At 52.8% G+C, this 27,520-nt stretch overlaps 2 protein-coding genes across 5 annotated transcripts in view; one reads left to right on the forward strand and one right to left on the reverse strand.

Annotated features, from left to right (window-relative positions):
- Positions 1-856: 856 nt before the first annotated feature.
- On the reverse strand, positions 857-16,452 carry LOC127684976 (translation initiation factor IF-2-like). Its single transcript, XM_052181726.1, has 2 exons — positions 16,389-16,452; positions 857-1,316 (listed from the first exon to the last, which is right to left on the reverse strand). The coding sequence occupies exons 1-2, from the start codon at positions 16,424-16,426 to the stop codon at positions 857-859; spliced, it is 498 nt and encodes a 165-aa protein (XP_052037686.1). The 5' UTR covers positions 16,427-16,452.
- The window catches only part of Src (SRC proto-oncogene, non-receptor tyrosine kinase), a 46,957-nt gene continuing 20,681 nt past the window's right edge, over positions 1,245-27,520 (forward strand). The window contains exon 1 of one of the 4 annotated variants that reach the window (XM_052184136.1): positions 1,245-1,316. The gene's annotated coding sequence lies outside the window, so the exon portion shown is untranslated. Of the gene's footprint in view, positions 1,317-1,732; positions 1,846-3,605; positions 3,787-16,388; positions 16,459-27,520 lie in introns of those variants that run through there. The other 3 variants (XM_052184138.1, XM_052184139.1, XM_052184135.1) reach the window with 3 other exon arrangements.

Raw genomic sequence — 27,520 nt, forward strand, 5'->3', positions numbered from 1 at the left:
GTGGCCAGTTTGCCTGCTGTGCATGAGGAATCCTGAGCAGTCCCATCTCTTCTTCCGGCCACAGTGGGCTACTCTGGCCACATTTTCTCCTTGGGGCCCTCAGATCTTCAGTCTTGCCCACTCCTCCTTCGTAACAGAGGGGGCCCGGGACCGGAAGCTAATGGACTGAACACACCCTGAGGCACCTGGTCTAGATGTGAACTCAGATCAGTCTGACTCAAAGCTTTGCCCTTTCCTGGTTTCCCGGGAGACATAGCTGTACCTTGGGGCTCGATCCTCTCACAATCTAGGATGACGGAGGACTTGCCCTTCAGGAGGGATCTTTGTCAGAAGCCCAGGCCTGTGCCACATGAACCTGGTTGGGTCTCAGTTTCCTGTCTGTGAGATGGAAGCACTTTCAAAGAAGGAACATGGTTTCCAGAGAGAAAGGGAGGAGTCAAAGATGCTCCCCAACCCCCAACAGGCAGCTCTAGAACCTGGAGGTCTTTGAGACCAGCCTGAAGCCACATCCCACCCTGCTCGCCCCACTTTCCTTCTCTACTTCCTGTCCAGTTGGTTCTGCCATGCTTAGTGGCAACATGCATACCGCCCAGCAGATGCACATAGTCTCCTTATGCATTGAAAGTGAATTTAGGCTTGGCCTAATTGAGCTGTCTCCCCCCCTTTCCCCCCCTCCCCGCGCAGGTTCTTGCTCTCCATTGGCAGAGGCTGGAGGCTCCGCAAGTTCAAGGCCAGCCTTGGCCACATAGTGAGCCACTGTTTCTTGCCTTTTGATACATTTTAATAATGCTGCCTCTCCCTTCGGCTCCAGTCTCAGGTTAGAGACGCTCAGGTCAAGGCTGTTGTGGCCAGTGCCTCAGTTTCCGCGTCTGCGGACAGTGCTAGCTACCGGTGGTGCGTAGCTCAGGTAGCTAGGGTGGAACCCGAACGTGGTCCCGGGAGGCCGAGCCCGGCGCGTGGCGGGGAGGGGGGGGGAGGGGGCGCCCCCGCGGGCGGAGCTGCGGGGAGGGGGGCTAGGTGCGGGAGGCGCGGGCCCAGCTCGCACAGCAGGTCCCCCGGGTCGTCGGCAGGGCCCGGGTCCGCGCTTCCTCCTTTCTCGGGCTCGCTCGCGGCGGCCGCGGCCCCTCCTCCCGCGCGCTCCCTCCCCCTCGCCGCCGCCGCCACCGCCGCCGCCTCCTCCCTTTCTCTCGGTCTGTCTCTCCCGGGCCGGAATCCAGCCGGCCGCCCCGCCGGAGCGGCCAGGCCGCCGCCCGCCAGCGCCGCGCGCCCCGCTGGGGTCCGCCCGGGCGCGTCCGGAGCTCGCGATCGCCGCGCAGGTGAGCGCCCCCGCCCCGCCGGCCCCGCGCCCTGCTGCGGGCTCCCGCCCTGCCCACTCTCCGGCGCGGCCCGCGAGCTGCCCGCCGCGGCCTTTTGTTGGGATGCGCGGGGGAGGCCGGGATGGGTGCGGGGGGCACCGGAGCCCGGGGACCCTCGGCCGTAGAGTCCTCGGCTCGGTTAGGCCACATTTGAAAACCCGGCCGATCGGCGCCGCCCGCGATCTTGGCTGCCGGGCCCGGCGCCCCCAGCCCGGAGTGGGCGGTGGGGGTGGGGGTGGGGTGGGCGTCGGTGAAGGGGCGCCTGGAGGTCCACACTACCTCCTTAGGTCTCACTGGGGCCTTGGGTAGGGCCTGGTGTTGCTGGCTTGGAAGAGACAGGGCCACCCTGTCCTCGCCACCCCCACCCACCTCCAGCCCCCAGCCTCGCCCCTGCGCAGGCCCAGCGACCGATGGGCTCAGAAGTTGGCAAAAGTTTTGGGGTTTCACTACTGCCACCAGGTCCGCTTGCCCACCAAGGCAGGTACTGGAGGTGAGTTTGTGCCCCCTACTAGGACCCACCACTTGTCATGCTGTGTGTCTTGGGGACTGCTGCCTTAGTTAGCTCCCTGAGCCAAGGCCCTCCTCAGTGGTAGGTGGTCTGGTCGAAGGCTAGGCTAAACAGGGGGACTCACTCTGGGTATCCCTTAAACCTCTAGGGCATTCAGAAAGGTGGACAGAGGTGTGTGAGGCTTATGGGTCCCTGAACAAGGTCTTCCCAACTTTGCAGACTGCCCAGTAAAGGCAGTGGTGGTGGGAGCATCTAGATGGGGGTCCGATTCAGTTACCAAGGTGGATCCGAGGGTGGGGGTGGGGGACTCATCCTAACCTTATGGAGACCAGGTATCTAGGCTTCTTGTTTTCCTGAGTGATCCGAGCCAGGGACTGCCCCCTGGACTCTTCACATCAGTCTTCAGGTGACTGTCCCTGCACTTCGGCAGCCCAGGACTTGGCATATATGGGGTGGGGGCGGGGGGGGGGGGAGGGGGGAGTGCTCAATAACTGAGTCCCACCCTGGAGCTTGCACAAGATGGTTGAGGTACCTGTGGCACAGCGGCTTGCAGAAGCGGGTAACTCCTTGCTTCCAAGGGTGCCCCGGAGCCCCTCCAGAAGGGTGAATGTAGTCAGCTTTGGGTTCCCTTTGGCCTCAGTTCTGTCAGGGAGGATTGATCAGTTGGGTTGTGAGGTAGGGCATAGGCTTAGCCTGTGCAAGGCCCTGGTGCTAGCTGCGGAACCACAGAAAGATAAATCAGGAAAGAAAACAGTTATGACTAGAGCTGCTGATTTTTTTTTTTCGAGACAGGGTTTCTCTGTGTAGCCCCGGCTGTCCTGGAACTCACTCTTGTAGACCAGGCTGGCCTCGAACTCAGAAATTCGCCTGCCTCTGCCTCCCAGAGTGCTGGGATTACAGGCGTGCGCCACCATCGCCTGGCTCAGAGCTGCTGATAGCTAGTGAACTCCTCCTGGGGCTAGCCTGGTCTGCAGCTGCAGTGGAGCATAGCCTTCCTGAGGACCTAACTGGCTGCCCTTTAACCTGCGGTGACAGTGAAGGCTGGGTAGTTTTAGGTCAGGCACAAGGCATTGTTGGAAAAGGTTCCGTCCGTATCTCCCGCACCTGGAGGAGACATGAGGTCCTACTGGAGATGGGGTGTGTCCTGGTGAGGTAGCCTTTCCACAGGGGAAGTGATTTACAGTGTGTCACCTCTCAGCTGACCTCCTGTCTACATGGTGGGGTACATGCTGAGAATGAGTGTTAGGCGTGCCATGCCCCACCCCCTCTCCCCATCTCATGCTCACCCTTGTTTATCCCAGCCTTAGGGCAACCCTGTCTCTACCCCATCTCCTGTCTCCTGTGACCTCCCCCCCAGCCCCCACCAGCCTCCAGCACATAGGCTGCTCCTGTTTGGGCTTCTTCCTTGATTGTCATCTGAGGGTGAGAATGGGGCATATCTTGCTCCTTGGAGCCCCCCCCCCCCCCAGGATCTAGGAAGGTCATGGTTAAATGATTTTTGTTCTTGCTGTCCATCTGGTCCTCTGCTGGCTTTGATCGTGCATTGAGCACATACTATGTGTGCACCAGGGCCTGGGAACTTTGTTGAGTGGCTTTGTGGTAGGAGGAGCAGACAGCTTCCTGGGGGAGGGGCTTGAGCTGGGGAAGCGGTGGCCGACCAGCCAAGAATGCTGCTGGGTCAGTGTTCTTCCTTTCTATTCAGAAGGTCATCTGCCTGGGGACTTGCTGGGAAACTGTTAACAGGTCCTTGCCTCCTAGAAACTGGAGTGTGGGGGATAGGCCATGTATCAAGCAAGTGGCCAGATAAATGAATATATAATTGTGGCTGTGATAAGGGCAAGGCCTGTGGAGCAGAGGAATCTTGGAGGAGTGTAGGAGGTGTCTGGGCATGAAGCTAGAGGAAGGTGTGCCAGGCAGGAAGAGGTGTGTATGTGCAAAGGCCCTGGGGTGGGGTGGGGGAGTGTATAATGGTTGTGGAGAACCAAAGAGAGAGCTATGAGACAGGATGATCCAACTGGGTGCTATCAATAGGGCTACTCCCCTGTATGGGCCCCTAGAGGCCTGGGAGAGGGTCTCAGCCTCTGTTTTTAACATAGGGGATCCTCTGTAAGAACCGGATTAGGCTGGAGACCAAGGCACAGAGCTAATGGAATAGATGTGTAGTCTGGACTCCCATGTTCTGTGGGAGTTCTTATCAGGTCTCAGGAAGAGAAGGAGGTCTATGAGGCTAGGTTTGGAAGGTACAGTAGGAAAAGCCAGAGGCAGTGACAGCCCAGAGATCTGGAAGTGCAGTGTGGGGGTGGGGCAGGGCGGGGTATGGGCGAAGCTTGGGAGGGAGCTGGAGAGCAGGGAAGGTCAGCCAGGAAACTGGGGCTCATGCTTGTGCATCTGATAGGCCTGAGTTCAAGTTCTGACTGCTGACCATTCTATTTGCTGTGTGTCTCTGGGTCCTTCATTGTTTCTTTCTGGGGCTTGGCTTCTTCATCACAGAAAGGCCAAGCACCTCTCCCTTTCCAGGTGGGGTTAAGAGAAAGCTTAACCAGCATTAGTTAATGTACAGAAAATGGGTCCTGTTTGTTCTATGTGGCATCGGGAAGTCTGTTAGTATCTCCGGGCTCAGCCTTGCCATCTGTGCGGCCACAGCCTCGAGTGAGAGTTGACGTGGGTCTGAAGGTCCCAGTTTGGACAGGGCTTTGCCAGAAGAGGATGCTCACAGAAAAGGATGTTCCTAGGATGCTGGCTGACTGTGAGCCCTGCCATCTCTGTGCCAGAAAGATGACCTGGGCATTGTGCACAGGAGATAGTCTGGCTTTCTGCATGTAAACCATTAAGACCTAGAGAGAAAAGGCCACTTGCCTACGTTTCCCAGGGATGGGCTCCTGTATTTCACATTTATAACCTGGTGCCCCTGGAGTCTCAGAGCCCTGCAGAGGCCCTGTGTGGAGGCCCCATTGTGAACCACAGCCTCGGTTTGAAGTCCTCCTGCCCCTCTGTGGCCCGTCAGACTTCACAGCATCTCAGGCCTCCTGTGCGTTCTTCATCTCCCTGCGGAAAACCCCATCACCTTTGAGGGGCCTCAGTTTCTTCATCTATAAAGTGCAACAGTGGCTCCCTGGATGTCCCAAGAGGATGGACATGGGGTACTTAAGGCATCAGGACTTAATGTCATCTACCAGACATAGGTTGAGGTCTTGTCTCTTCTAGCAGTTGGCTCTTGTCCTGTGACACAAGGGTGAAGCTGTAAAACGGACTTGCAGCTGACAGGGCCAAGGAGAGGCTGGGATCCCACTCTCTTAGGGAGATCTGTTGTTCAAGGCCTCATTCCACTGGTAAGCCTAGAGTCAAGTCACAGCCTCTTTCCTATGGTTATCCTAATAGCTTAGTGTGTTGACAGTCACTGTACAATATATATTTTCTCTTCTCTGGGTCTGACAAGAAGTCCTGACTCCAGTTTCATAAGCTGAAGTGCTGTTGTTGAGCCGCATTCTGAGGTCCAGGGTTGGCTTCATGGGAAACAGTGCTGTGATAGATTCATAATGTCTGCTCTGAACAGAAGCTTAGCAAGCATTGTCTGTGTGCTATGAGTTTGTCATTCCTGATCTATCCAGACCTTGTCTCTTCCCTGTGTGTGTATGTGGGTGGGGTGGGGGTTGAGGGGGCTGAGAATGAAGGAGAGAGACCCAGGGCAATTTGGCCAAGCTAGGAAGAAAATGCTAATGTCTTTTTGATGTAGGACTGTCCCCACAGACAGCCTGCGTGAGCATAGCCTGCCAGCTGGCCTGACTGGAGGTCTCAGCAACTGGGGAGAATCCCAGAGCAGGAAGCCGGAGCCCTCTGTTTCCATTCTTTGCTATGAGACTTTGGGCAAGTGACTTCCCCCTAGGACTACTCAGACGAGTTCTAGAAAAGAGAAGCTGGAACCGAGAAGAAACTGAAAAATGGTGGTTTATTTCTTCCTGTTCTGGTCCCCAGAGTTCTCACCGTGGAGCTTGTCTCTTCTTTGGGAACTGGAGACAGGGTCCTGCCTGGGGTTGGGTGGGGTGGGGGATGTCCTGGATAGGTGGAGGGTGTCTGCCCGCTCTTGGCAATGGGAGACACAGGTCTTTTAGGCGTCCTTGGGCTGCTAGACCGTGCAGCCAACACAACTGAATCGGACACTGGGGACTGGAAACAGGCTTGGAAGCATCAGGAAGCCTGGGGATCCTGCCGGGGCCTGATAGCTTCTCGCAGGCCACTCTGTCCAGCTTGTGGCCTCCGCTTGAGTTTATCTGATGCCAGTATCCACACATTATGTTCTCCAGGGCTGGACCACAGCGGAGTGATCCACTGTATCTGTTTCCTGTCCTGGAGTGGATGGGACTTTTGTTCCTATTATGTGGAAGAAGAACAGGAGCTCTAAGAAGCTAAGATGACTGTAGCCATCCAGCTGTTGAGATGCGGGCCTGGACATCTGCAGTCTGGGGGACTGTGGGTATCTGGGTTCTGCTGAGTGTCCCCACTGCGGCTGGTATCTTTCTTAGGCATAGTATGGGTTCCCTGACTTCTTGGGTTTGTAATTGTGGCTGGTGGCTATTGGATGGTTCAGTTGCATGATCTCCTAATAGTAGTAAGGCCTAGGAAGGCAATTGGCTCTGGGTTTGAATTCTGACATGGCAGCCATTTTGCTGAATCTGATGGTGGGGAAGATGACTGCTCTGTGCCTCAGTTTCCTCAATCTGTGTAGCTCTAGCGTACCTCTGAGAAGGTGGCCTGACTCTCAGGCACACTAGTGTATGTCCAGTGCTCAGGCACAGGGCCCACAGAGGGTGTTTTCATGCTGTAAGGGAAGGCGATTCTGTGATCAGCCAGAAAAGCGAATTGATCTGGGAATCCTCTGGGCTGGCAGCAGCCACCGTGGTCTGTGGTTGTCTGGCCTGTGTATCTAGGAAGGGTTGCACTGATTACAGCCTGCCAGCTCCATCCAGCTACTCCAAGGCCAGCTCCCACCCCCCCCCCTTGTCCTTCCTAGAAGATGGTCACATGTCCATCCCATGACCTGCAGTGCCCAAGAACCTCCCTACTGCGTGGGGTCCTTCCTAGGAGGCATCTGCTAGTGGGTGCTTCGCATGCTGGCCTGGGTACAAGCTGTACTTCCCTTGTTTCTGGTGGAGGCAAACGGAGGCTCAGAGAGGGGTCGGGCCTCTACATGTCTCCTGGAGATGTCCCCAGTCGAGACAGAGTTCCTTCCTTAGACCCAGCCTCTCTTCTGTGTTGTGGGTTACCCCGCAGGCGCTCTGAGCCACTGCCTGGTTTCCTGTCTGCTTTTGCCTGTACAGGTTCTCCACTCCTGTGAAGGTCCCCCATTCTTTTATTGGGGGTGTGTCTGACACAAGGTTTTGCTGTATAGCCTAGACTGGGCTGGAACTCATCTTGTGGCCCAGACTGGCAGGAGTGATTCTCTTACCTCTGTTTTCTGAGAACTGCGATTTCAGGATCCACCATCACAGTTGGCTAAGTACCCCACTGTTGAACAAGCCCTCCAGTAGCTAAAGTATCCCTGGCTCTCCCATCACCGTCTGTCTTTCCCCTGCGCCTCCTCTACCCTTTCTCTGCCATCCCTCAAGGCTGGTTTTCTCTGCTTCTAAGGGAATGTGTGGTAATTACCACTCCCGAGGGTACAGCACTTTATAGTTTACAAAGCACTTCTATGTAGTTACCTGTGTGCCCCAGCAGGGCTGTGAGGGAGACAGAACCCAGTGATCACCTTCATTTGACAGATGAGGAAGCTGGCCCTAAGTTGGGTGCCTGCTGGGTGCTCTCCATGCTTGGGCAGCCAGGACACCCCTATTCTCCTGGGTCTTGAGTCTGTCTTCCCCTGTGTGTGCCTAGATGGATCAGAGAGGTTAAGTGACTTGTCTGGAGTCACATAGCATTGAAGGGGTGAAGCTTGGAGGTTTCATCTAAGGATTCAGTGAGAGGCAGTCATGCCCACCTTCCTACTGAGGAAACCCCTCAGGTGGCTGGGTGATTGGCAGGAGACAACATCTCCCTGAGTTGGCTCCACCATCTGTCACCTGGGCAGGGTGGGACTCCTGTACTGCCCAGGTGGACCTGCTGTGCCCTGTGGACTTTGTTCTGAGCTGTACCTAGTCCCCAAGGGAGGCTGAAGCCGGCCCTGTTCCACCTGCCTCTGCTGGGCACCCGGGTAAATGGCCTCTCCCTGGTCCATGTCAGGAGGCAGCAGCGTTTCCCCTTGGACTGGCTCCCTAAATATCTTGTGCCTGTAGGAAGTTTCCCTTCAGTGGTCAAGGGTAGGAAAGGGAGATTGATTGTTCAGGCAGAGGATGGTGTGATCGAAGGGTTGCTGGTGGGGCAGCCTGGGACCCACAGGGGGCTTGTGGGTAGAATGGGCCCTCACTGCAGGATTTGTCTCCTTCGCCCTACCCCCACCCCTCCAGGTGTTCCCAAGGCCAGGAACCAGATGAGCCACTGTTCTATTTGGGGACAATTCTGCTGTTCCCATTTCAATCCTGTGCCCTAGTTTTAGAAGCAACGTGGGTTTGGTTACCAGTTGGCCATTTGCAGGCAGCTCCCCCCCCCACCCACTCTGCCCACACCTTAGATCCATGGCTATCATGGTCAGACTAGGCCTTGGCCACCTTCAGTGTTGCCTGGGCCTCTGCCCCTGGGCTCCTGGCACTGTCCATGATTAGCACCCGATGGTGTCTGGGTCAGTGATAGGGTGCACACCTGGTGGGGTGGGGGTGGGGCACTGGAGGCTGCTGCAGGGCTCTGAGGGGAGATGGACTGTGGAGGACAGGACAACATGACCAGTCTTGGGGGCGCTGGAAGCCATGCTGTGGAGCAATTACAGCCCCTGATGTTTTCTCCGCTGTCAGCTAGGTGCTGCGGGAATGATGGCAGCCTGACAATGCCAAGGAGGCTTCTGGGAAGGAAAGTCACCTAGGTCTTAAAGGGTGAGGGCATGCTAGACAGGGAACCCGGGAAGTAAGAGTGTGTTTGTGTGTGTGTGTGTGTGTGGTGTGTGTGTGGTGTGTGTGAGTATGCATCACCTGGGGCTGTGGAACTTTGGGTCATGTGTCCATGCTGAGAAGGACCCTGGTTCATCCTGCACTCTCAGAGTGTTGTGGGAGCAGGGCAGGCATAGGTGGTGGAGAACAGAGAAGGATGAAGTGGAGCAGTGGCTTAAGACAGGGGTCAAAGGTCTTGACTGGGCAGAGGACAGAGACTGGCCTTCTGAGGAGCCTCGCCAGGGCCTTATGATACAGCCTGTGAGCTTGCTATGAGCGCTGGGAGCTGGGGTTGGACCCGGTGCCCTCTGTGGACACCCCAAGCATAAGCTGTTTACATACAGCCTTATGGGGTGGGAGGGCCCTGGGAAGATGGGTGTGTCCAGTTCTGTGGGTCACGCCTGGCTCAGGCAGTATGGCCTTGCTGCAGTGGCCCAGGGAGCCCTGCTGAGTGGCTGTGTCTGGGAATACCAAGAGCCCGAGTGGGGTGGGGTGGGGGGAAGGGAGGGTTGTCACATTTCCTTCTTACTGCATCTTTTGGTAAAACTGCCCTTCAGGAAATGGGGGGATCCTACGGTTGGGTACCCCAGGCACCTAAGGTGGACTTTGGTCCAGATCCCAGCCTCCTCCCTCCCAGGGCACAGTCACCCTCTCCTCGGCTCCTGATGGTCTGAGAGCTGTCTACTGCTGGACCCAACAGGCCTGGCTTCGAAGCTTCACTTTGATTCCTGCTGGGAGAGCTCGGCTAAGTGATTTTTGCCTTCCCGAGCCTCAGTTTCTCCCCTCACAGAAATAGAAGCTGTTCTCTTGAGGGCTGTGTCCAGTGTTGTACAGTCTGGGAGAGCCTGGCTCAGAGCCACGGCCTGGCTGGGCTTCCAAGGGCCAGCTTCCGGGCGCCCCGAGCTCTTAGCTCCAAGGACAAAGCCCCTTTGTGGGGAGACAGATGGAGCCTGGGAGCCCCCTCCCTGGGGAGCAGGGCTGTGTGTTCCTCCTCTGCACTCTATCCCTTGGGAGAAGGAGCTCTCTGAGGTCCAGGGTGGGAACCCAGAGGGCTGCACAGACACACCCGGCTGCTCCGGCTGGGAAGCTCAGTGTCTCTTTGCTGTTTCAGTCAGTTCTCAGGAGTCCAGGCATTCCTGGCAAATCCCGAGCCTACTGTGGGTTCCCTGCGCATCCAACATTCATCCTTCCATCCAGCCACCCGTCTTTCTGTTTGTCTGTCTTCCTTCCATCCTTTACCCCAGGCACCTTCGCCTCACTGGGCCTCTGCTCTTTGGCCACACCATCTGCTCTGTTCTGAAGGTGTTCAAAACCGTCCTAGTTATGCGCGGGTGTTAAAGCAACACTTCCCAGCAAGTGTCAGCTGTGAGTGGATAGCAGTGGCCCTGTACGCATCCACAGATGGCTGCCGTCAGGGTGAAGGGTCAGGCCAGGAAAGAGGAGTGGAGGCCCTCTGGCAGGGCTGAGGGGTTCTTAAGTCCTCTGGAAAGGTCGATTTTGAACTGAGACTGGGAGAAAGAAGAGCTGGCTGAGGTGTGGCCATTGAAACACCTAACGGAGCAGGCGGCATGTGTCCTGAAGACCCAAGGAAACTGAGGGAGTTGTGGAGAAATGGAGGGGAGGGGAGGGAGGGAGTAAATTCTGGGCAGAGAGTGGCTTGTGCCAGGGCTCTGAGGCAGGAGCATGCTGTTTCCAGGGATGGGGAAGCTATTGACTTGTGCTTTAGAGGGAAATGAGGGGAAGGTGAGGACTGGCGTGGTCCCCAGTAGGGACTCAAGGCCTTCAGGGGTAAGGCCCACAAGGAGGTTGAGGGCTGACGGCTCAGCTCGGCATCTCTGCTCCAGAATGGTGGTGCAGGAGAGAAGGAACGAGCATGGGCTCAGGGAGCACAGGGAGTGTCCGGAGCTGCCACTGACAAGGTTTGGAGGCTTGCAGGCTATGAGGGTAAGAAACCGAGGCTGAGCATGGCTTCTCCACCGCCAGGCTCACATAGTGGGGCAGGGCTAGGTTTGGGCTCTCAAGGCCTAGGTGACTTATGACTTTATACAGACCCTGGCCGCCAAATGCCAGACAGCTATATTAAAGTATACCCATTTCTGTCTTGGGAAATGGAGTCTGTTCAGTATGCCTCTGGGCTTGAGAAAGCTTGACTCTCACCTGCTGTGGGAGCCGAGCCTCAGTTTCCTCTGTTCTTCAGTCTCTCCTTCCCAGCTCGGCAGGAAAGCCTCCTCATCGCAGGTGTGTGAGGGCCTGCCCAGCCACAGCTGGGCTGGAACAGGGCTGGGGCTTTCAATATCTCTGCACCTTGGGGTCGAAGGTTCCTGCAATCAGAGCCAAAGCCTCTCTCCACCCGGGGAAACAGCCCAGAAGGGCACCACAGTGTGCAGAAGGCCTCCTAACCTGGCAGAACAGTTCAGCATTGTGAGCCAGGTCACTTTGCTCCGAGCCCCGCCCCTCCCCTCCCCTCCCCCTGCTCAGGCTCCGCTCCTGCTCACTTCGGCTTCTCTGCACTGGCAGGGGTGTGCAGCCTCCTGACATTGTAACACAACATTGTCTCTATATGGTTCATGTTCCAGGGACATGAGTTCTAAAAACAAAACACAACAAAACAAAACAGATGTGTATGTGTAATCTTGTTGAAAGTAAGTTACCACTTTGTGTGAGGTTGCATTCTGTCTGGCCTGGGGCTCTGCAGCCTGAGGCCTGCAGGGTGGACACTTTGGATATCTAGGTTTAGGAAGAGATCTTGTCCTCCATGACACAGGTCAGGGGCTGAGGTCCGGCAGTGAGCAACAGGGCCAGTCTGTCTGTCCTGGGCTTGGGGTGTGAGCCCCATTTTTCACTTGCTTAGCTTGTCTCTGGCCTCCACTTTGGTCAGGGCCAGCTGGAGCCTGCAGGCTCTGCCCGGTGGCACTGGCAGAGCTGGTTTGAGGCTTTTCAGCCCCCAGCGTGCTTGGACTGAGGATGCAGGACCAGGCACGTTCCGACAGACAGCCCGGGCCCTTGGATCCGCTCCCCCACCCCCACTCCTGCCTCTCTCCTTACTCACTTGGCAAGCACCCCCCCTCCCTCTCACCCCACCCCTGGCCCAGGCCTGTGCTAGGCGGAGCTTGGGCACTGGAGTTGCTTTATAGTTTACATTGTCTCAGTAAGTTGGGTGGTCAGAGCCTCTGCTGGGACTTCATGCAGGGAGCGCAGGGGTGGGGCTTAGCCTTTGGGGATGGATAGACCTGTGGCCCAGGCTACCTCTTTTTCCTGTTCTAGGTGGGCCCAACCACTTATCTAACTACCCACCCACCTGTCCACCTTACCTGTCTGTCCACTCATCTACCCTGCCATCCTGCCATCTTCCATCCATTCATCTGTCCGTCCGTCCGCCTGTCCATCCATCCATCTGCCCATCCATCCATCCATCCATCCATCTGCCCATCCATCCATCCATCCATCCATCTGCCTACCTACTTACCTAATCACCCACCTGCCCAGTCCTCAGTGGGGCCCATCTATATACACATCTACCCATTCACCTACCTGTCTCTCCTTTCACCCGCCTATCTACCTGTTCATGTTATCTGACCACGTATCCATCTGTCACCATCCACCATCATCCATGCATCCATCCATCCATGTATGCTGTGCACTTCTATGCGCTGGACAATCATCTGGAGGCTGGAGACACGTCAGAGAACCAGCGAGACGCAATCCCTGCAGTGTTTGCTGGCTGGCAGGGTGGACAGAAAACCAGTGAACAGGGCATCGGTGGGCACGGCCTGTTGGGGGGAGCCAGTTGCTGTGGACCCTACATAAAATGGGGAGGGGGTTTGATCTATCAGCTGGGAAGTGGATGGGCTGCTACTGTGCCCTTCAGGGCCCACAGTGGAAGATTGGCTGGCACCGGGAGGGGTGGGCTCAACTCTCAGGAGTAGAACCTAGGAAGGGAACATCAGTGCAGAGACCCTGAGACGTTGGGGGGAGGGGCAGGGGGAGGCATGCTTGGAGTGTTGGAGCAACAGGAAATGGAGGCTGCGAAATGGAGAGGGCAGGGAGGACATGGAGGTAGAGGAAGACCTGAGGTGCAGATGGGTGTCTGTTTGGAGTACTTGGGTACTCAGGCATAGTTCATTGATGTATTGTAGCCGGCTTCTTTCTGTCCAGAGAAGCCACAGCAGCCCCTCTGACCCCTCCCCCTCCCTTGCTCCCTCTCACATCATACTAAAGTAGCTCTCCAGTGTTCGCCGTTTCAATGTACTTGTCTGTGTAGCTGCAAATTTATAATCTACCCAAAGCCCACTGTCCCTTCCCGCCAGCTGCCTCCTCCCTCTCCTGGTATAGTTTGCTGGTGAGGACGCTGGCTCCTAAGGCCAGCCTGCCAGTGGCCCTGCTGAGCTCAGAGCCTAGCGCTTAGCGTAGTAGGTGGCCGGCACACAGTAGGTACTGCTCTGATGGACACCGAGTGTGCTTTCTGGCCTTTGGGCCCTGTTCGTGGGGCTCCACAGCTAGGGACTTATCACATGCTCATGGCTGGGCTGCTTGTATCCTGATTGGATAGGGGAGGGGACAGGCACAGAGCGGGAGAAGGTGCCAGGGTCACGCGGTATGGTGTGGAAGGGCTGGATCTGGGTTTGGAACCTAGGTGGTTCAGCTCTTAATCCTCATGATGAGGGGCTCTGTGAGCCTGGATAAAGAGGACTACATCTTTTTACTGGGTGTGGAAAGGTGAGGTCAGGAACTGACCATGAGCAGTCCCCGAGGAGGGGACAGCCTATGTAGAGACAGGAGGATCATTAGGGATAAAGCAAATGGCGGCTGGGGGCGGGGCGGGGGAGGGTAGGGGTGGAGGGAGGGTAGGGGAGGAACAGGGGTAAGGTAGAGGTGGGGGAGGGGGGAAGGGGCAGGTGGAAGGTAGGGGTAGGGGAGGGGGAAGGGGGAAGGTAGAGTTGAGGGGAAGGGAGGGGAGTGGAGGGATTTGGAGCAAGCAGCAGGCCCTCAGCAGGCAGGAGGGTTAAGTCTGACCACTGCCCTTTATTCATGGTCCATATTGTCAGTTCATGGAGAGTGAAAGGCAACGGCTCCTGGGGTGAGGGGTGGGGAGGAGCTTAGGACTGTTCCTGCACTTGGGCTTGGCCACTTGGCGCTCCTGCCCACCCATGTCCCCAAGGGAGATGCCACCTGGGTGTGGGCGGGGAGGAGGGGGCACTATGTTCCCAGAGTCGAGAAGCAACCAGAGCAGTTGGCAGGGAACAGCGGGCACCGTGGGCAGGGGCCGGCTGGCAACCCCTCTCGGGGCCCATCCGCCTGCAGCTAGGGAAGAGGGGATGGAGAGGTTGGGGAGAGATTAGAACTTGTTACTTCAGTGGCCCACCAAGGTCACTCCCTCATCCTGAACATGTTAGGGACTTTGTGCCCAGATGCTGGCTGCAGCCCAGATGAAATGTGGCCTGTCTAGGGTCACACAGCAGTGGGAGTCCCCAACTCACTAATGAGCCATCTTGGCGTGTCTCTTAGCCTTGTGCTAGTGACTCCCCAGCTACACCTCCTCCCTAGTCTTCTGCCTGCTGGGATGGTGTGGAAAAGAAGGGTTTCCTGGCTCCCAGGAAGTCTCCTGCATCCTGGCTGCAGACTGCAAGGTTGCAGACTTCTGAGAGACCCCTGGGTGTGTGTGTGTGTGTGTGTGAACCACAGGAGGGTCTGTCCCTGCCCCATGTTCCCTTCTCACCCAGGAGTTTGCAACGGAGCTGTCCACGTTCTGGGTTCCAAGAAAGAGCAGCCTAGCCACAGGCTCTTTCCTGAGCGCCTTTGCAGCCCTCAGGGGCAGCCTACCGGCTGGAAAGTAAAATATTGTCACACAAATCACCAGCTGTCGCAGGATCTTAGACTCATCTGCTTCACCTCATCTGTAAAATGGGCTGAAGAATGACACACAGGCCTCATATGTGGCGCAGGCCTTTAATTACAGCACTGGTGAGGGAGGCAAAGGCAGGTGCATTTCTGAGTTCAAAGTCAGCCTGGTCTACCTGCTGAGTTCTAGGCTAGCCAGGGCTATATAGTATGACTCTTATCTCTAGAAAACTCATAAAATGAGCTGGCGTGGGTGTCCAGCTACCAGGCCCAAGCACCATGTAAACGGAATTTGGGAGGTGAAGGCAAGAGCTCAGAACTTCAGGGCCAGCCTGGGCTACATGAGCCCCTGTGAGGGTGCTCAGTAGATGCTAAGTAAGTGTCAGTCATCATGCTGTGGTGAGGATTTTCTTAGCCCACATTGCTAAGCCATTTGTGAAAGGCTCCCCAGGTAAGCAGGGAGTTCCCTCGGCCACACTAAAGACAGTCAGGGTTGGAAGGAGGCTGTGGTGGCTTAGCTCTGGGGGCCTGAAGTGTGTGCCTGGCTTTCTGTCTAGTCTTTGTTCCTCTTTAGAAAAATGAGCTGTCCCATGAGCTTAAGACTCTCCATGAGATCATCTAGGACCAGTGACCTTGGGGGAAAGACAGCTAAGACCTCAGAGAGTGGCCCAGGCCCTGACTTAGCTTCTTTGTCAGACATGGCTGACTGGCTGTCCCTGTTTCCAGGGTCTGGGAGAGCTGAGGAGCTGGCAGTGGAGTCAGAGGAAGGCGCCTTGGCAAGGCAGTCTGTAGGCTAGCATGCTGCCCCCCAGAATGACACTAGTGTACCCCCAAACCATGAGGCTCCCCCAATCTGGCTGGGCAGGCGCCTGTATGTGGGGGCCCTGCACTGCCAAGTCTACCTACCGCTTCCTACTCATCCGTTCCCCCATGGCGGACGCCCCGCTTCCCCAATGCTCAGTGGTGCTGCTGGTGTCCCTGCCGTGCTGAGAACAGCCTAAGGGATGGTGGGCAAGGGTGGACACAGGCTGGTGCCTTCATGATGAGATGGACCCGGGTCTGGGAGGCTATGGAGCCTAGACCATCCTTGCTTGCTTCCTAAGGCTGTCTCTTAGTTGTTGTGTAGCCTCAGGCAGACAGCTAGCCCCTTTTTGTACCACAGTTTCCCATCTACACAATGGCACAGGTCACATAGGGATGGGGTGGAGCATCCTGGGCTCATTTTAGCATGGTACCTGTCCCTGGGGGCCACTCTCCTCTGAAAGCCCCCAATTTAGATGGCTTCTGGGGTTTTCTAGGGCAGAGGAGTAAGGGTCGAGAGTGCTGTGTGACCTGCGGCGCTGATGAACCGCTGCTGGTCACAGCAGTCTCTGCAGTTCCCCCTTTGTGTGTCCAGATGGTGTGTAGTAGCTTTTCAGCCCAGTGACATTTCAGCGATCCAAAGACTTCCTTTGTCAGACTCTCTCCCTGCTGTAGGGACCTTGCTGCCCTGTGTGGGGCTGCCTCTGTGGGAAGCCTGCCTGGTCTCTGCTGCTGGAGCACACACACAGCACACTCTCTGTGAGGCTCTGGGTGACTGCAGCAGTCACCTGGTGTCCATAGTAACATTGATCACTGGCAGAGAAAGCGGCTTGCCACAGCCGTGTGGAGAAGTCACTGACAAACCTCCTTCTGCAGGACAGAATACGGAAGCCGAGAGTGCTCAGTGTATCCATGACAGGCTGAGCCAGGATCTGAACAAAAGCAGGTAAGCTGGGAGTATTTCCATCTCATCTAGGCTGGTCTGCATTAACTATGTAGCCTAGGCTAACCTGCAGCTGGCTGGGTAGCTCTCAGCTCACTATGCAGCCCAGGCTGGTCTTGAACTTATGACATAAGTCTGCAATTGTAATTTGGGTAGAGTTAACAGAGTGTCTTTTGGAGAAATAGCAGAAATGTGCGCTACCCTCTCTGGTTCACCTCTTCCCCCCCCCCCCCCAGGCTGGATTTGAGGCTATATTATAGAAGTATCAATTTGCCAATCTGTCAGATGAACATTGATTTCCAGGATGGCTTTAAAAAAAAAAGTCACAGTGATGAGATAAATTCCCATGGGATTACTCCATTTGAAGTGGCCCATCGAATGTTCTTTTCAGAGTTGATTGGCTCTGTTCACTTAACATAATATTTTCAAGACCTACTTAATTGGGGTATCATTTAGCCAGCTATTTCAAGACTTCTTCTTGTCAAATGATATTTCATTGCGTGGATATGTCTTGTGTCTGTCTGTCTGGGTCTCTCCATGGGGTGGGGTGTAGGGGTACATGCCCGTGAACACCCGTGGAGGCTGGAGGCTGACCTCTTCCTTCAGTCACTTGTCCAACTTACCTTCTGAGGTAGTGTCTCCCCCACTGAACCTGCACCCGCTCTCAGCTAGACTAGATCAGGAGGTCCCCAGGATCTGTCGCCGTGGCGGCTGCCATTGCTGGAGTTGCCCGCAGGTGCTGCCATGCCTGGCTTGTATAGTGGTGGGCATCTGACCTCAGGTCCTCATGCTTGCACAACGGCCACTTTATCCATACCACCAGCTCCTTAGCCCGTGTGTGTGTGTGTGTGTGTGCGTGTGTGTGTGTGTGTGTGTGTGTGTGTGTGTGTGTGTGTGTATGCAAGGATGTATGAATATGCACATGTGTATATGTATAGTATATGTATGTATATATGTATATATTAACACATTAAAATGTTTCTGAGGGCTCATGAAATGGCTCTGTAGGTAATGATGCTTGCCCTCAAGGCTCACAACCTGAGTGTGACCCCTGGAGCCCACATGGTAGAGAGAACTAACCCTTCCATTTTGTCTTCTGACATCCACGTACACACAGTGGCAGGTGCTCCCCCCAAACACACACACACACACACACACACACACACACACACACACACACAAAACACTAAATGCAGAGGCTTAAAGAGATGGCTCAGCAGATCCTAGCATTTGCTGCTCTTCCAGAGGCCCTGGGATCAATTCCCTGTGATCACGTGATGGTAACTCTAATTTCGGGAGATCCAACGCCCTCTTCTACACTTCTTGGGCACAAGGCATGCACTGGCTACACAGACATACATGCAAGACAAAATGCTCACATAAAATCTCAAAAAAGTAAAATATAATGAAGATATTTTTAAATTGACATTAAAATTGTATGTGTTTATAGATAACGTGATTGATTGATTGATTGATTGATTCTGTGCTGAGATGCAACCTTCCCTCACTCCTGCTAAGCAATTAGTTGCCCCACCCTAACCCCAGCTGTAGCCCTTGTGTGTTTTATAATGATCAAACACAAGTGAGCCTGTCTCCTCAAACACTGTTTCTCTGTGTTCTCACATTCAGAATTAGTACTTGTAGCTTTTTGAAGTGCGCGGTGTATTGTTATCTATTGGCACCTAACTGTTCAGTTGCAGGCACACAGGGCCCTTTTCGACCTGCCCAACTAGAACATCCTGCACATTTGTCAATCTCTCCTCATCCCCTCTTTTCTCTTTCCTCCTCAGCCTCTGGTAAGTACTGTTCTATCTTAGCGTCTATGATAACAACATTTAAAAAAAGATGTATGTGTATATGTATGTAAGAATGTATGTATGTATGTATATATTAATATATGTGGATGTCTTGTCTGCGGGAATATCTGCACACCAGAAGAAGGCATTAGATCCCATAGAACTACAGTTCTAGACTGTTATGGGCTGCCATGTGGGTGCTGGGAATTGAACCCAGAACCTCTGAAAGAGCAGCCAGTTCTCTTTACTGCTGAGCCATTTCTCTAGCCCATGATGCCAACGTTTTAAAAAATATTTTTTTATTTTATTTTAAATGTGTGTGTATGCAAAAAATAGATTTTATTTTATTTTAAATGTGTATGTGTGTATGTGCCTATGGGTGCAGGCACCTGAGATGGCCAGAAGAGGGCGTCATTCCTCTGGAGCTGAGATGGTTGTGAGCTGCTATGTGGATGCTGGGACCTGAACTCTGTAAGAGCAGCAAATACTCTTAACTGCTGAGCTGTCTTTCCGGCTTCTATGATAGCCATTTTTTAAGGCCCCATGTGTGAGTGAGATCAGGTAGGACTTGGATTTTGGTGCCTGCATGTTTCACTTTTCGCATGCCCTGCATGTTGGTTCAAATGACAGCTTCCTCCTTTCTTTATTTACTGGTCCAGATACTTGGGCTGTTTCAGGCTATTATGAATACTGCTGTGATGAACGTGGACATCACCATGTCCCTTTAACGTACTCGTTTCATTTGAAATCATGCATGCATGTGTGTATGCATGCAATGGAGTTTGAGAGATAAGCAACAGGACAGGCAAGCTGAAGACCTCGGGTGCCGGGAGGAGGGAGATGGATCACAATAAGGGAAAAACCACGCTTCCTGATAGGCGGTCTGGAATCCAGGAGGGCTCTGTGATGGTCAACCGCCAAACAGCGGCATGGGCTTAGGGATGAAGTGAGGATGCCCACAGTGCCCGAGTGCCAGGCGGAGGGAGGTGGAAGAGGAAAAGGACAAACAGACTTTCCCAGTGCAGCTCAGGCAGTGGGTGAGCACAGCGGGGGTGGGGACGGCGCTAAGCCTGGAGTTGTTCCTATGGTTGTACCTGGCGTGTGCACAGTCTACCTGCTTGCTCATCTGCTGGTGGGCATCGGGTTGTGGGGCCACAGTGAACGCTGCCCTGTGTGCTGTGGGGTGTGGGTTTCTGTGTGCTTGTATCTTAATTTCTGCTGATGTGTACCTGGGAGTGGACTTCCTGGATGGCATGGTAAGTCCCCAGTGAACCTTTTAATGGGAGGCCAGACTGTTTTTTCAAGTGGCTGTATGGCTTGATGCCCCACAATAATATTAGTAGGTGTCCCCGTGTTCTTGACAGAACTTGGTGCTGGCTGCCTGTCTAATGACAGATGTTCTGTGTGTGTGTGTGTGTGGGGGGGGATACAGCATCTCACATGACTGGCTTGCCTTTTTTCGTGGGTCCTGATGATGAATTTGTCCTTGTCAGCTGTGGGTTGGTCCTGTTGGTGTCCTTTGCCCGTTGTGAAATTGGCTTTGTTTGTCGTCCAGTTGTACCCATGGGCCTCACTCATGCCGGGCCAGTGGACTGCCCCTTAGCCCCCAGCCCAGGATTTAGCATGTGTGTGTTTATGTGTGTGGTGTGCATGAGTACAGATTCCCTCTCAGGCCAGTAGAGGCCGTTGGGTTCCTTGGATCTGGACAGACTGGTGGATGATAGCAAGTGCTCTCAACCCCTGAGCCATCTCTCTAGTCCTAGGCTTTTTTTTTTTTTGTCTATTTATTTATTTGTTTGTTTGTTGTTTGTTTGTTTCTTTGTTTTTTCTTCCAGACAGAATTTCTCTGTATAGCCCTGGCTGTCCTGGAACTTACTCTGTAGACCAGGCTGACCTCAAACTCAGAAATCCACCTGCCTCTGCCTCCTGAGTGCTGGGATTAAAGGTGTGCGCCACCACTGCCCGGCTGGTTCGTATTTCAAGAGCACACTCCATCGTGACAGGGAAGCTAAAGTGGCAGCAGCTTGACCCAGCTGATAACATTGCATCCACAGTCAGGAACCAGAGAGGGTGAACAAGGCTGCTGCCCAGTCTCCAGTCTCCCAAACAGTCCAGGCTCCCAGCCAGGGAATGGTGCCGCCCACAGTGGGCATGTCTCCCACTCCAGAGAAAACAATCAAAATGATTTCCCAGTCTTTCCCAGGCGTCTGTCTCCTTAGTGAGTCTAGATTCTACCTAGTTAACATTTAACACTAACCATAACATGCCTTACTGTGTAGCCCAAGCTAGTCTCCAATTCATGATCCTTCTACCTCAGTTTCCCACAAGCTAGGATTCCAATCCTGCTATGCCTTACCTGGCTCTCCTCCTCCCTTTCCTAAGGTGACCTCTGAAAGAGCATCACCGTTCTAAGTTAGAATAAGTAGGACTTATTTTCCCTCTGTTGCTTGGGTCCTGAGCACCCTGCATGAGAACCCATTATGCCCAGGGTCATGAAGCTTTTAACTGTATTTCCTTTCAGGTCTTTGTAGCCTAGGCTAGCCTTTAGCTTGCTTCGTAGCAGAGGCTGATATCCCTGCCTCTGCTCAGAGTCCTGGGGTTAAAGTGTGTGCCACCATGCCTGACTTTCCTCATGCAAGCTTTCCGTTTTGCCTCTTGGGTTCAGGCTTATGGTCCCTTTCAAGCCAATTTTGTGTTTCCTTGGAGGAAGCTGTCAAACATTCTGTTGTCACTTGTGGTTGCTCAGTTGGCCCTTTCAACCTTTGTTGAACGACTGCTGTCACTACTGAGTTGTTTTGGTGTCCTGGTAATGTTGTCTGACTCTGAGAGTGTATTTGCTTTCTAAAATTTATTTATTGTTATTAATTGTGTGTGTGTGTGTGTTTATGTGCGCATCAGTGCATACACACACACAAACACCACACATACACACACACACACACACACACACACACACACCATGGTGCACTTGTGGAATTCAGAGAACAGCATTGTGGAGTCAGTTTCCTACTTTTCTGTGTGCTCTGGACACACACACACACACCATGGTCACCATGGTGCACTTGTGGAGTTCAGAGGACAGCTCTGTGGAGTCAGTTTCCTACTTTTCTGTGTGCTCTGGACACACACACACACACACACACACACCATGGTACACTTGTGGAGTTCAGAGGACAGCTTTGTGGAGTCAGTTTCCTACTTTTCTGTACGCTCTGGGGGTTAAACTCAGCTCAACAAACTTATGAGACAATCACCTTCTCTGCTGGGCCATCATATCAGCCCTGAAGCTGTTCCACAGGACTGTAAGGCTGTGCTTGTGGTAGTCACACTGTTGTGATGACCTCAGGTCGGAGACGTGCGACTTCTCAATCTGTGTTTTCCATTTCAGGATGGTTTTGACAATTCCAGGTGTCTTGAGTTTCCACATGTATCTTAAAGTCAGGCTGTCAGGATTTGTAGAGAGGTCAGCTGGGACTCCCCAGCTGATGGGGCAGGGCTGTGTCTCCCCAGTTGATCTGGTGGGCATATTGCCATCTTTTGTGTGTGCATGTATGCTGTGTTCACATGCATGCGTGTGTGTGTGTGTGTGTGTGTGTGTGTGTGTGTGTGTGTGTGTGTTGGGGGTGACCCAGAGGTTCCTGAGCTGTCATTCCTGTCACTTTGAGACAGGGTCTCCCGCTGACTTGGTTCTCCCAGGAGCCTGGACTGCTGCAAGTGGGTCCCAGGGATCCGCTTGTCTGTGTCACAGAGCTGGGCTTCCAGGTGCTGGGCGCTGGCACTCAAACTCAGGCCTTCATGAATGTGTGGCAAGCCTTCTGCTCATGTTTCCCTGCCTGGCCTCGCCACCTGACTAGCATTTGCCCTTGTGACCTGTGAACACAGGTGGCCTTCCTTTAATTAGTTCCTTAATTTCATTCCTTAGAACAATTTTGTAGCCTTGGGAGCGTAGTTAGGTCTTACCTTTCTTTTGTTGACCTCATTCGAGATCCTTTGACGGCATGGGATAGTCTTACTTTCAGTTTTGTTTTTTTGCTCGCTAGTGTATAGAAATGCATTTCTATATTTTGTGAGGCTGGGGATGGAACCCAGTGCATAAGGCGGGGTGCTTGTCTGATGAGCACGTTACTGGTAAGCCACACTCCAAGCTCACTTGAAAAGGGTTGGTGTATTAGTCAGGGTTCTCTAGAGTCACAGAACTTATGGGATGTCTCTATATAGTAAGGGAATTTATTGTGATGATTTACAGTCTGCGGTCCGACTAACCCAATGATGGGCAGCTGTGAACAGGAAGCCCCAAAACCTAGTGGTTGCTCAGTCCCACGAGGCTGGTTGTTTGAGCTGGTCTTCTGCAGAAGCAGGTTTCAGCGGATGTGCTGGCAAGTAAGTGCAAGCAGGCAAAGAAGAGTGAGTCTTCCTTCTTCCAGTGGCCTTATGTGGAAGGCGTGGCCCACATTAAAGGTGTGACCAACGATGCCTGGATCTGGGACTTGCTTTGTCCCAGGCTGACCTTGAACTCAGAGATCTGCTTGCCTCAGTCTGCTGGGATTAAAGGCGTGTACTGCCTTGCCCTGGCCTAAGCTTTTCATGGCCACTATGCCTCAAGATCTGGATCCCAGGTGTGCCTACCACATCTGGTTCATTCCAGATGTAGTCAAGTTGACAATCAGGAATAGCCATCAGTTTGTAAAATCTTTTTTTGTGTGTGCACGTGTGCCTGTACCATGGCATGCAAGAGGGGGTCAGAGGGCAGCTTTCGGGAATTGGTTCTCTTCTCCTACCATGTGGGTCCTGGGGACTGAACTCAGGGTGTGAGGCTTGGCAGCGGGCACCTTACCCACTGAGCCATCCATCTCTGTTTTTACAGGTTGATCCTGTAATATGCGACCTTCCTGAACTCCCTAGTTCCCGGATCGTTAGTAGATTCCTTAGTGTCTTCTCTATGAGATCACGTGGGCCCAGCATGGTGATACATGCGTGTAATCTCAGAATTTAAGAGAAGGAGGCAGGAGAATCAGTTCAGAGCCAGTGTTCAGAGCCATCCTGGGCTACTTGAGTCTCAGAAGTAAACAAGCAAGCAAGTAAACAGATAATGCCATCTACAAGTAGACATAACTTACGCCTTCCCTCTCAGCCTGGAGGCTTTGTCTGTTACTTTCTTCCTCAGCTGCCCTGACTAAGAACAGCTTCAAACAGAAGTGCCAATGGGGACATCCGGGCTTTCCTATCTGTCTGTCACCATCAGCACCACACGAGCTGTGGCTTTTCTAAATGCTCTATGTCAGGTGAGGGGAGTTCCCCACTTGCCCCCTCCATCTCCCTCATGCCTGCCTTGCTCTCCCTCCTCCTCCCCCACTTCCTTTTCCTATCTCCCGCTCCCCCCCCATTCTTCGATAGAGTCTCCATTAACATTGCCCATGATTGCCTGAAAACTTGTGGGTTTTTTGCCTGTTTTCTGAGTGCTGGAATCTCACGTATGGCCCACTCCTTTTTTGTGTGTTTTGCGGTGAAATGGTGTGGGGTTACGTCATACGTCTTTTCCCTGTGTGTTTAGATTACTGCAAGTTGAGATCACCATGTGGTTTTGTTCTGTAGGGGATGAGTGTGTTAGTCACTGGTGTTTTAAAAGAGAAGCTTGGGCTGGTGTTGATTCTTTCATATGTATCTGAGCCAGTTGGCCTGTGGCCTGTGGACAGGTTTTAACCTCTGGGTTCTGAGACGTCACATCAGTTTGTCATTTTCTTAGGATGTCATTTTGCAGTTCCAGGGACACTGGCTTCATGGAATGAATCAGAGCTGTGTCCTGATGGAGATCTTGGCCTTAACCCTCCCTGAGTATCTGGCCCAATCCACCACCGAAGCCTGACAGTCATTTTGCTAATGCCAAGAGAATTCGCCAGTGAAGCTATCTGTGGGCCTGGGCCTTTTTAAGGGAAGTTTTAAAATGACTAATTCAGGGCCTGGAGAGATGAATCAGTGGTTAGTAATGTTAGCTACTCTTCCAGAGGCACAGAATTAGATTCACAACAGCCATGTTGGGAGTCGTGTAGCCTTCTGTAACCTTAGCTCCAAGGGATCTGACGCTTTCTTTTGGCTTCCATGCACACACACAAACACACACACACACACACACACACACGCGCGCGCGCGCGCGCGCGCATGCAAGCACAGACATACACAAATAGAAAAACGTACTGACTTAAGGCCAACAAGATGGCTCAGAGGATAAGGGCACTTGCTGCCAAGCTTGACGCCCTGAGTTCAGTCCCCGGGACCCACATGACAGAGGGAGAGATTTGAATCCCACAGGTTATCTTCTGAGGGTGAACCTTAAGCCTGAGTGAGACTCTCTACACTTCTAATAGATTTCATTATGTAGTTCAGGCTGCCCTCACAGTCCTCTAGCCTCAGCCTCCAGAGTGCAGGGATTACAGACACCCCAGCCCCCTCCCCCACAGCCTGCTCATCTTATTCCTAAAGTTTTGCGGATCCGCATTCATTCCAACCTGAGTAATCTGACCTTCTCTTTTGTTCCCTGTTCAGCAGCTAGCAGAGCCTTATATTGTTGGTCTTTTAAAAAAGCACTGACCTGTCTTGGTTGAGTCTTCCTGCTATTTATCTGCCCTGTCAGTCCCGTGCTAAGCTCCATTATTTCTTTGATTCCGTTTGCTTTGCATTTAGGCTGTTTTGACCATGGCAGGTCAGCGTCTGGATTCGAGACCTCCCTTCTTGGCAGAGACATTTACCCTGCAAAGTTCTCTCCAAGTTCTCTGTGTGCTGCATCCAGCCTCCTGCTGGGTTTTCGTTTTCTTTTCTAATTCATTTCTAATTATTTTAGTATTTTCTTCCACGGTAGCCTTCACCTAGGAAGGCCCCCGATATCTTTTTTAGTGATTGATTCTGCTCCATCATGGCTGGAAACACCCTTTGTGTGCTTTGATTTCTGTTAACTATATTGAGCCCTGTTTTCTGGCATAGCATATGGTCTGACTTGGACAACGTTCGTGCACACTTGCTTGAGGGGACAGTGGCTCTGCTGCTCCTGGGTGGCCGCTGTGGTTCCATTCGCCTTTTGTCTGAGGAGTCTCATGTGTGTAAGGCTCCCTCAGTTTGCTTTTCCTGGGAACTGTCTGTGGTTATTATTATTTTTTTATCTTGCACGAGCTCTTTATATATTAAGAAAAACTCTTGTCTATCATATGAGTTGCAAATATTTTCTTCCTGGTTTAAATTTGTTTATCAAGCCAGGCAGACTCTTCTTCTTTAGGCAGGGTCTTTTTGTAGCTCAGACTGGCCTTGAACGCACGCACCTCAACTACTTCTTTCCCCAGCCTCAAGAGGCTGTGTTGACAAGCATGTGTCTCCATGCCTGGCTACATGGTTAATTTTTATATGGACTGATTTTTTTTTTTTCTTCTTCTTCTAAAGAAACTTAAGTCTTTTCTAAAAAAAAAAAAAAAATTACTTATGCTAGCTTTGATGGTGTATGCCTTTAATCCCAATACTCAGAGTCTCTACAGAATCTCCTGCTGAGGTAGGAGGATCACTGTGAGTTCAAGGCTAGCCTGGTCTAATGGTCTAAATGGTAAGTTTCAGGACAGCCAGGGCTATCTGGACAAGAGAGACCTTGTCTCAAAAATAAAGTAAAATAAAATAAAATAAAATAAAATCAGGCCTAGATAGATGGCCTAGTAGTTAAGTGCACTGGCTGCTTTTACAGAGGACCTGGTGTTAGTTTCCAGAGCTCACATAGTGATTCATGCTTGCCTGTATTCTAGTTCCCAGGGACCTAGTATCCTTTCTGACCTCTTTGGGCGCAGGCAAAAGGTGCACATTTGTACATAAAAGCAAATATTTGTATACATAAAATAAAAATGTATTTTAACAAATCCCAGTAGGGTTTTTGTTGTTGTTGTTTTGTTTTGAGAAAGGATCTCATTTTATTGCTATGCCTGTCCTGGAACTCCCTGTGTAGACCAGGCTGGCCTTGAACTGACCGAGATCCGCCTGCTTCTGCCTCTCAAATGCTGGGATTAAAGGTGTGTACTATCACCACCCACCACCAGCCCAGTAGTTTTTGCTTGTTTGTTTGATTTTTTGGAAATAAGACCTCACTGTGTAGCCCTTGTTGGCCCGGAACTCAGTCTGTAGACCAGGCTGGCCTTGAACTCACAGAGATCTACATGCCTCTGCCTCCTGAGTCTTGGCATTAAAGGCATGGAGCACTGATACCTGGCATCTCATTAGGGACTTTACCGGGCTCACACTCAGCTCGAAGGTTGTATAGGAATAATGGTGTTTATAATGCTAAGCTGTCTTTCACTTTTTTTTGTGACACTATTGGTGTATGATATCTTACTGGTTTTTAGCTTTCTGTCATTGTGCATTGATTTACTTTGCGTGCGACTTTTTCCATATGTTCTTTTTTACAGGTGTATTTTGTTTTTAATTATGTCTGTGTATGGGTGTGTACCCACTAGTGCTCGTGGAAACCCCAGAACTGGGGTACAGGTATCTGTGGGTTCTCTAAATATAGGTGCCGGAAACTGAATGTGAGGCCTCTGCAAAAGCACTACATACTCTTAACCTCCGCGTCGACTCTCTGCTCAACGGAGCGCGTGATCTTGTACTCTCCGGCTCCCTCCATACCATCTGCAGATAATGAGGCTGACTTCTTTTTCAGTCTCTGCCTTAGTGCTTCATGAGGCATTGGAAGGCCTTTGCCTCATGGTGAAAGCAATCAAAAGAAAGGTCAGAGGTCAGGGCAGGTCTTCCACACACACAATGATGTCAGCAGATACTTCTCGGTTGCTTCCCACCTGTTGGTCCCACTTTGCAAGCACCACTACCCTGTGTCTTCCATGCCATAAGCCCATTTGAATGGGAACTATCATGTCTTCAGTTTGGGAGGGGTAAACTGAGGCCTGCTTAGTCTGCGTGCCTAGGAAAAGCTGAGCTGACACCTGCCCTGGCATTGTGGCTCCAGGCCTGTGATTGCCTTCTGGTGCTGTGATGCCTCGGGCAATGGGCAATGGGGGCATCTGCGTGGTGGGTGGGGCCCGGAGGCACATCTGGCTCCCTTCATTTCCCTGCTGTAGGCTAGGTTGTGGCTTCTCCTATGTTGTTGGGACAGTGGAGAGTCCCTGGTGAGTGCCAGGTTTGTGTTTGGTGTCAAGGCCATCCCCACCCCCCCTTCTTGCACTGTTCCTCCATTCCACAGAGTTCATCAGAAACCGATTCTTCTCTGTCACACAGACTCTTAGTTCCAGATG

This window comes from Apodemus sylvaticus, chromosome 5, assembly GCF_947179515.1.
Source record: "Apodemus sylvaticus chromosome 5, mApoSyl1.1, whole genome shotgun sequence".
Classification (NCBI taxonomy): domain Eukaryota; kingdom Metazoa; phylum Chordata; class Mammalia; order Rodentia; family Muridae; genus Apodemus; species Apodemus sylvaticus.

Excerpts from the sequence above, each read along its gene's own strand:
- LOC127684976 (XM_052181726.1), bottom strand. The coding sequence starts at position 16,426 with ATGGATACACTGAGCACTCTCGGCTTCCGTATTCTGTC. Across the intron at positions 1,317-16,388 it reads CTCGGCTTCCGTATTCTGTC|CTGCGCGGCGATCGCGAGCT; the intron begins CTGCAGAAGGAG and ends GGGGGCGCTCAC.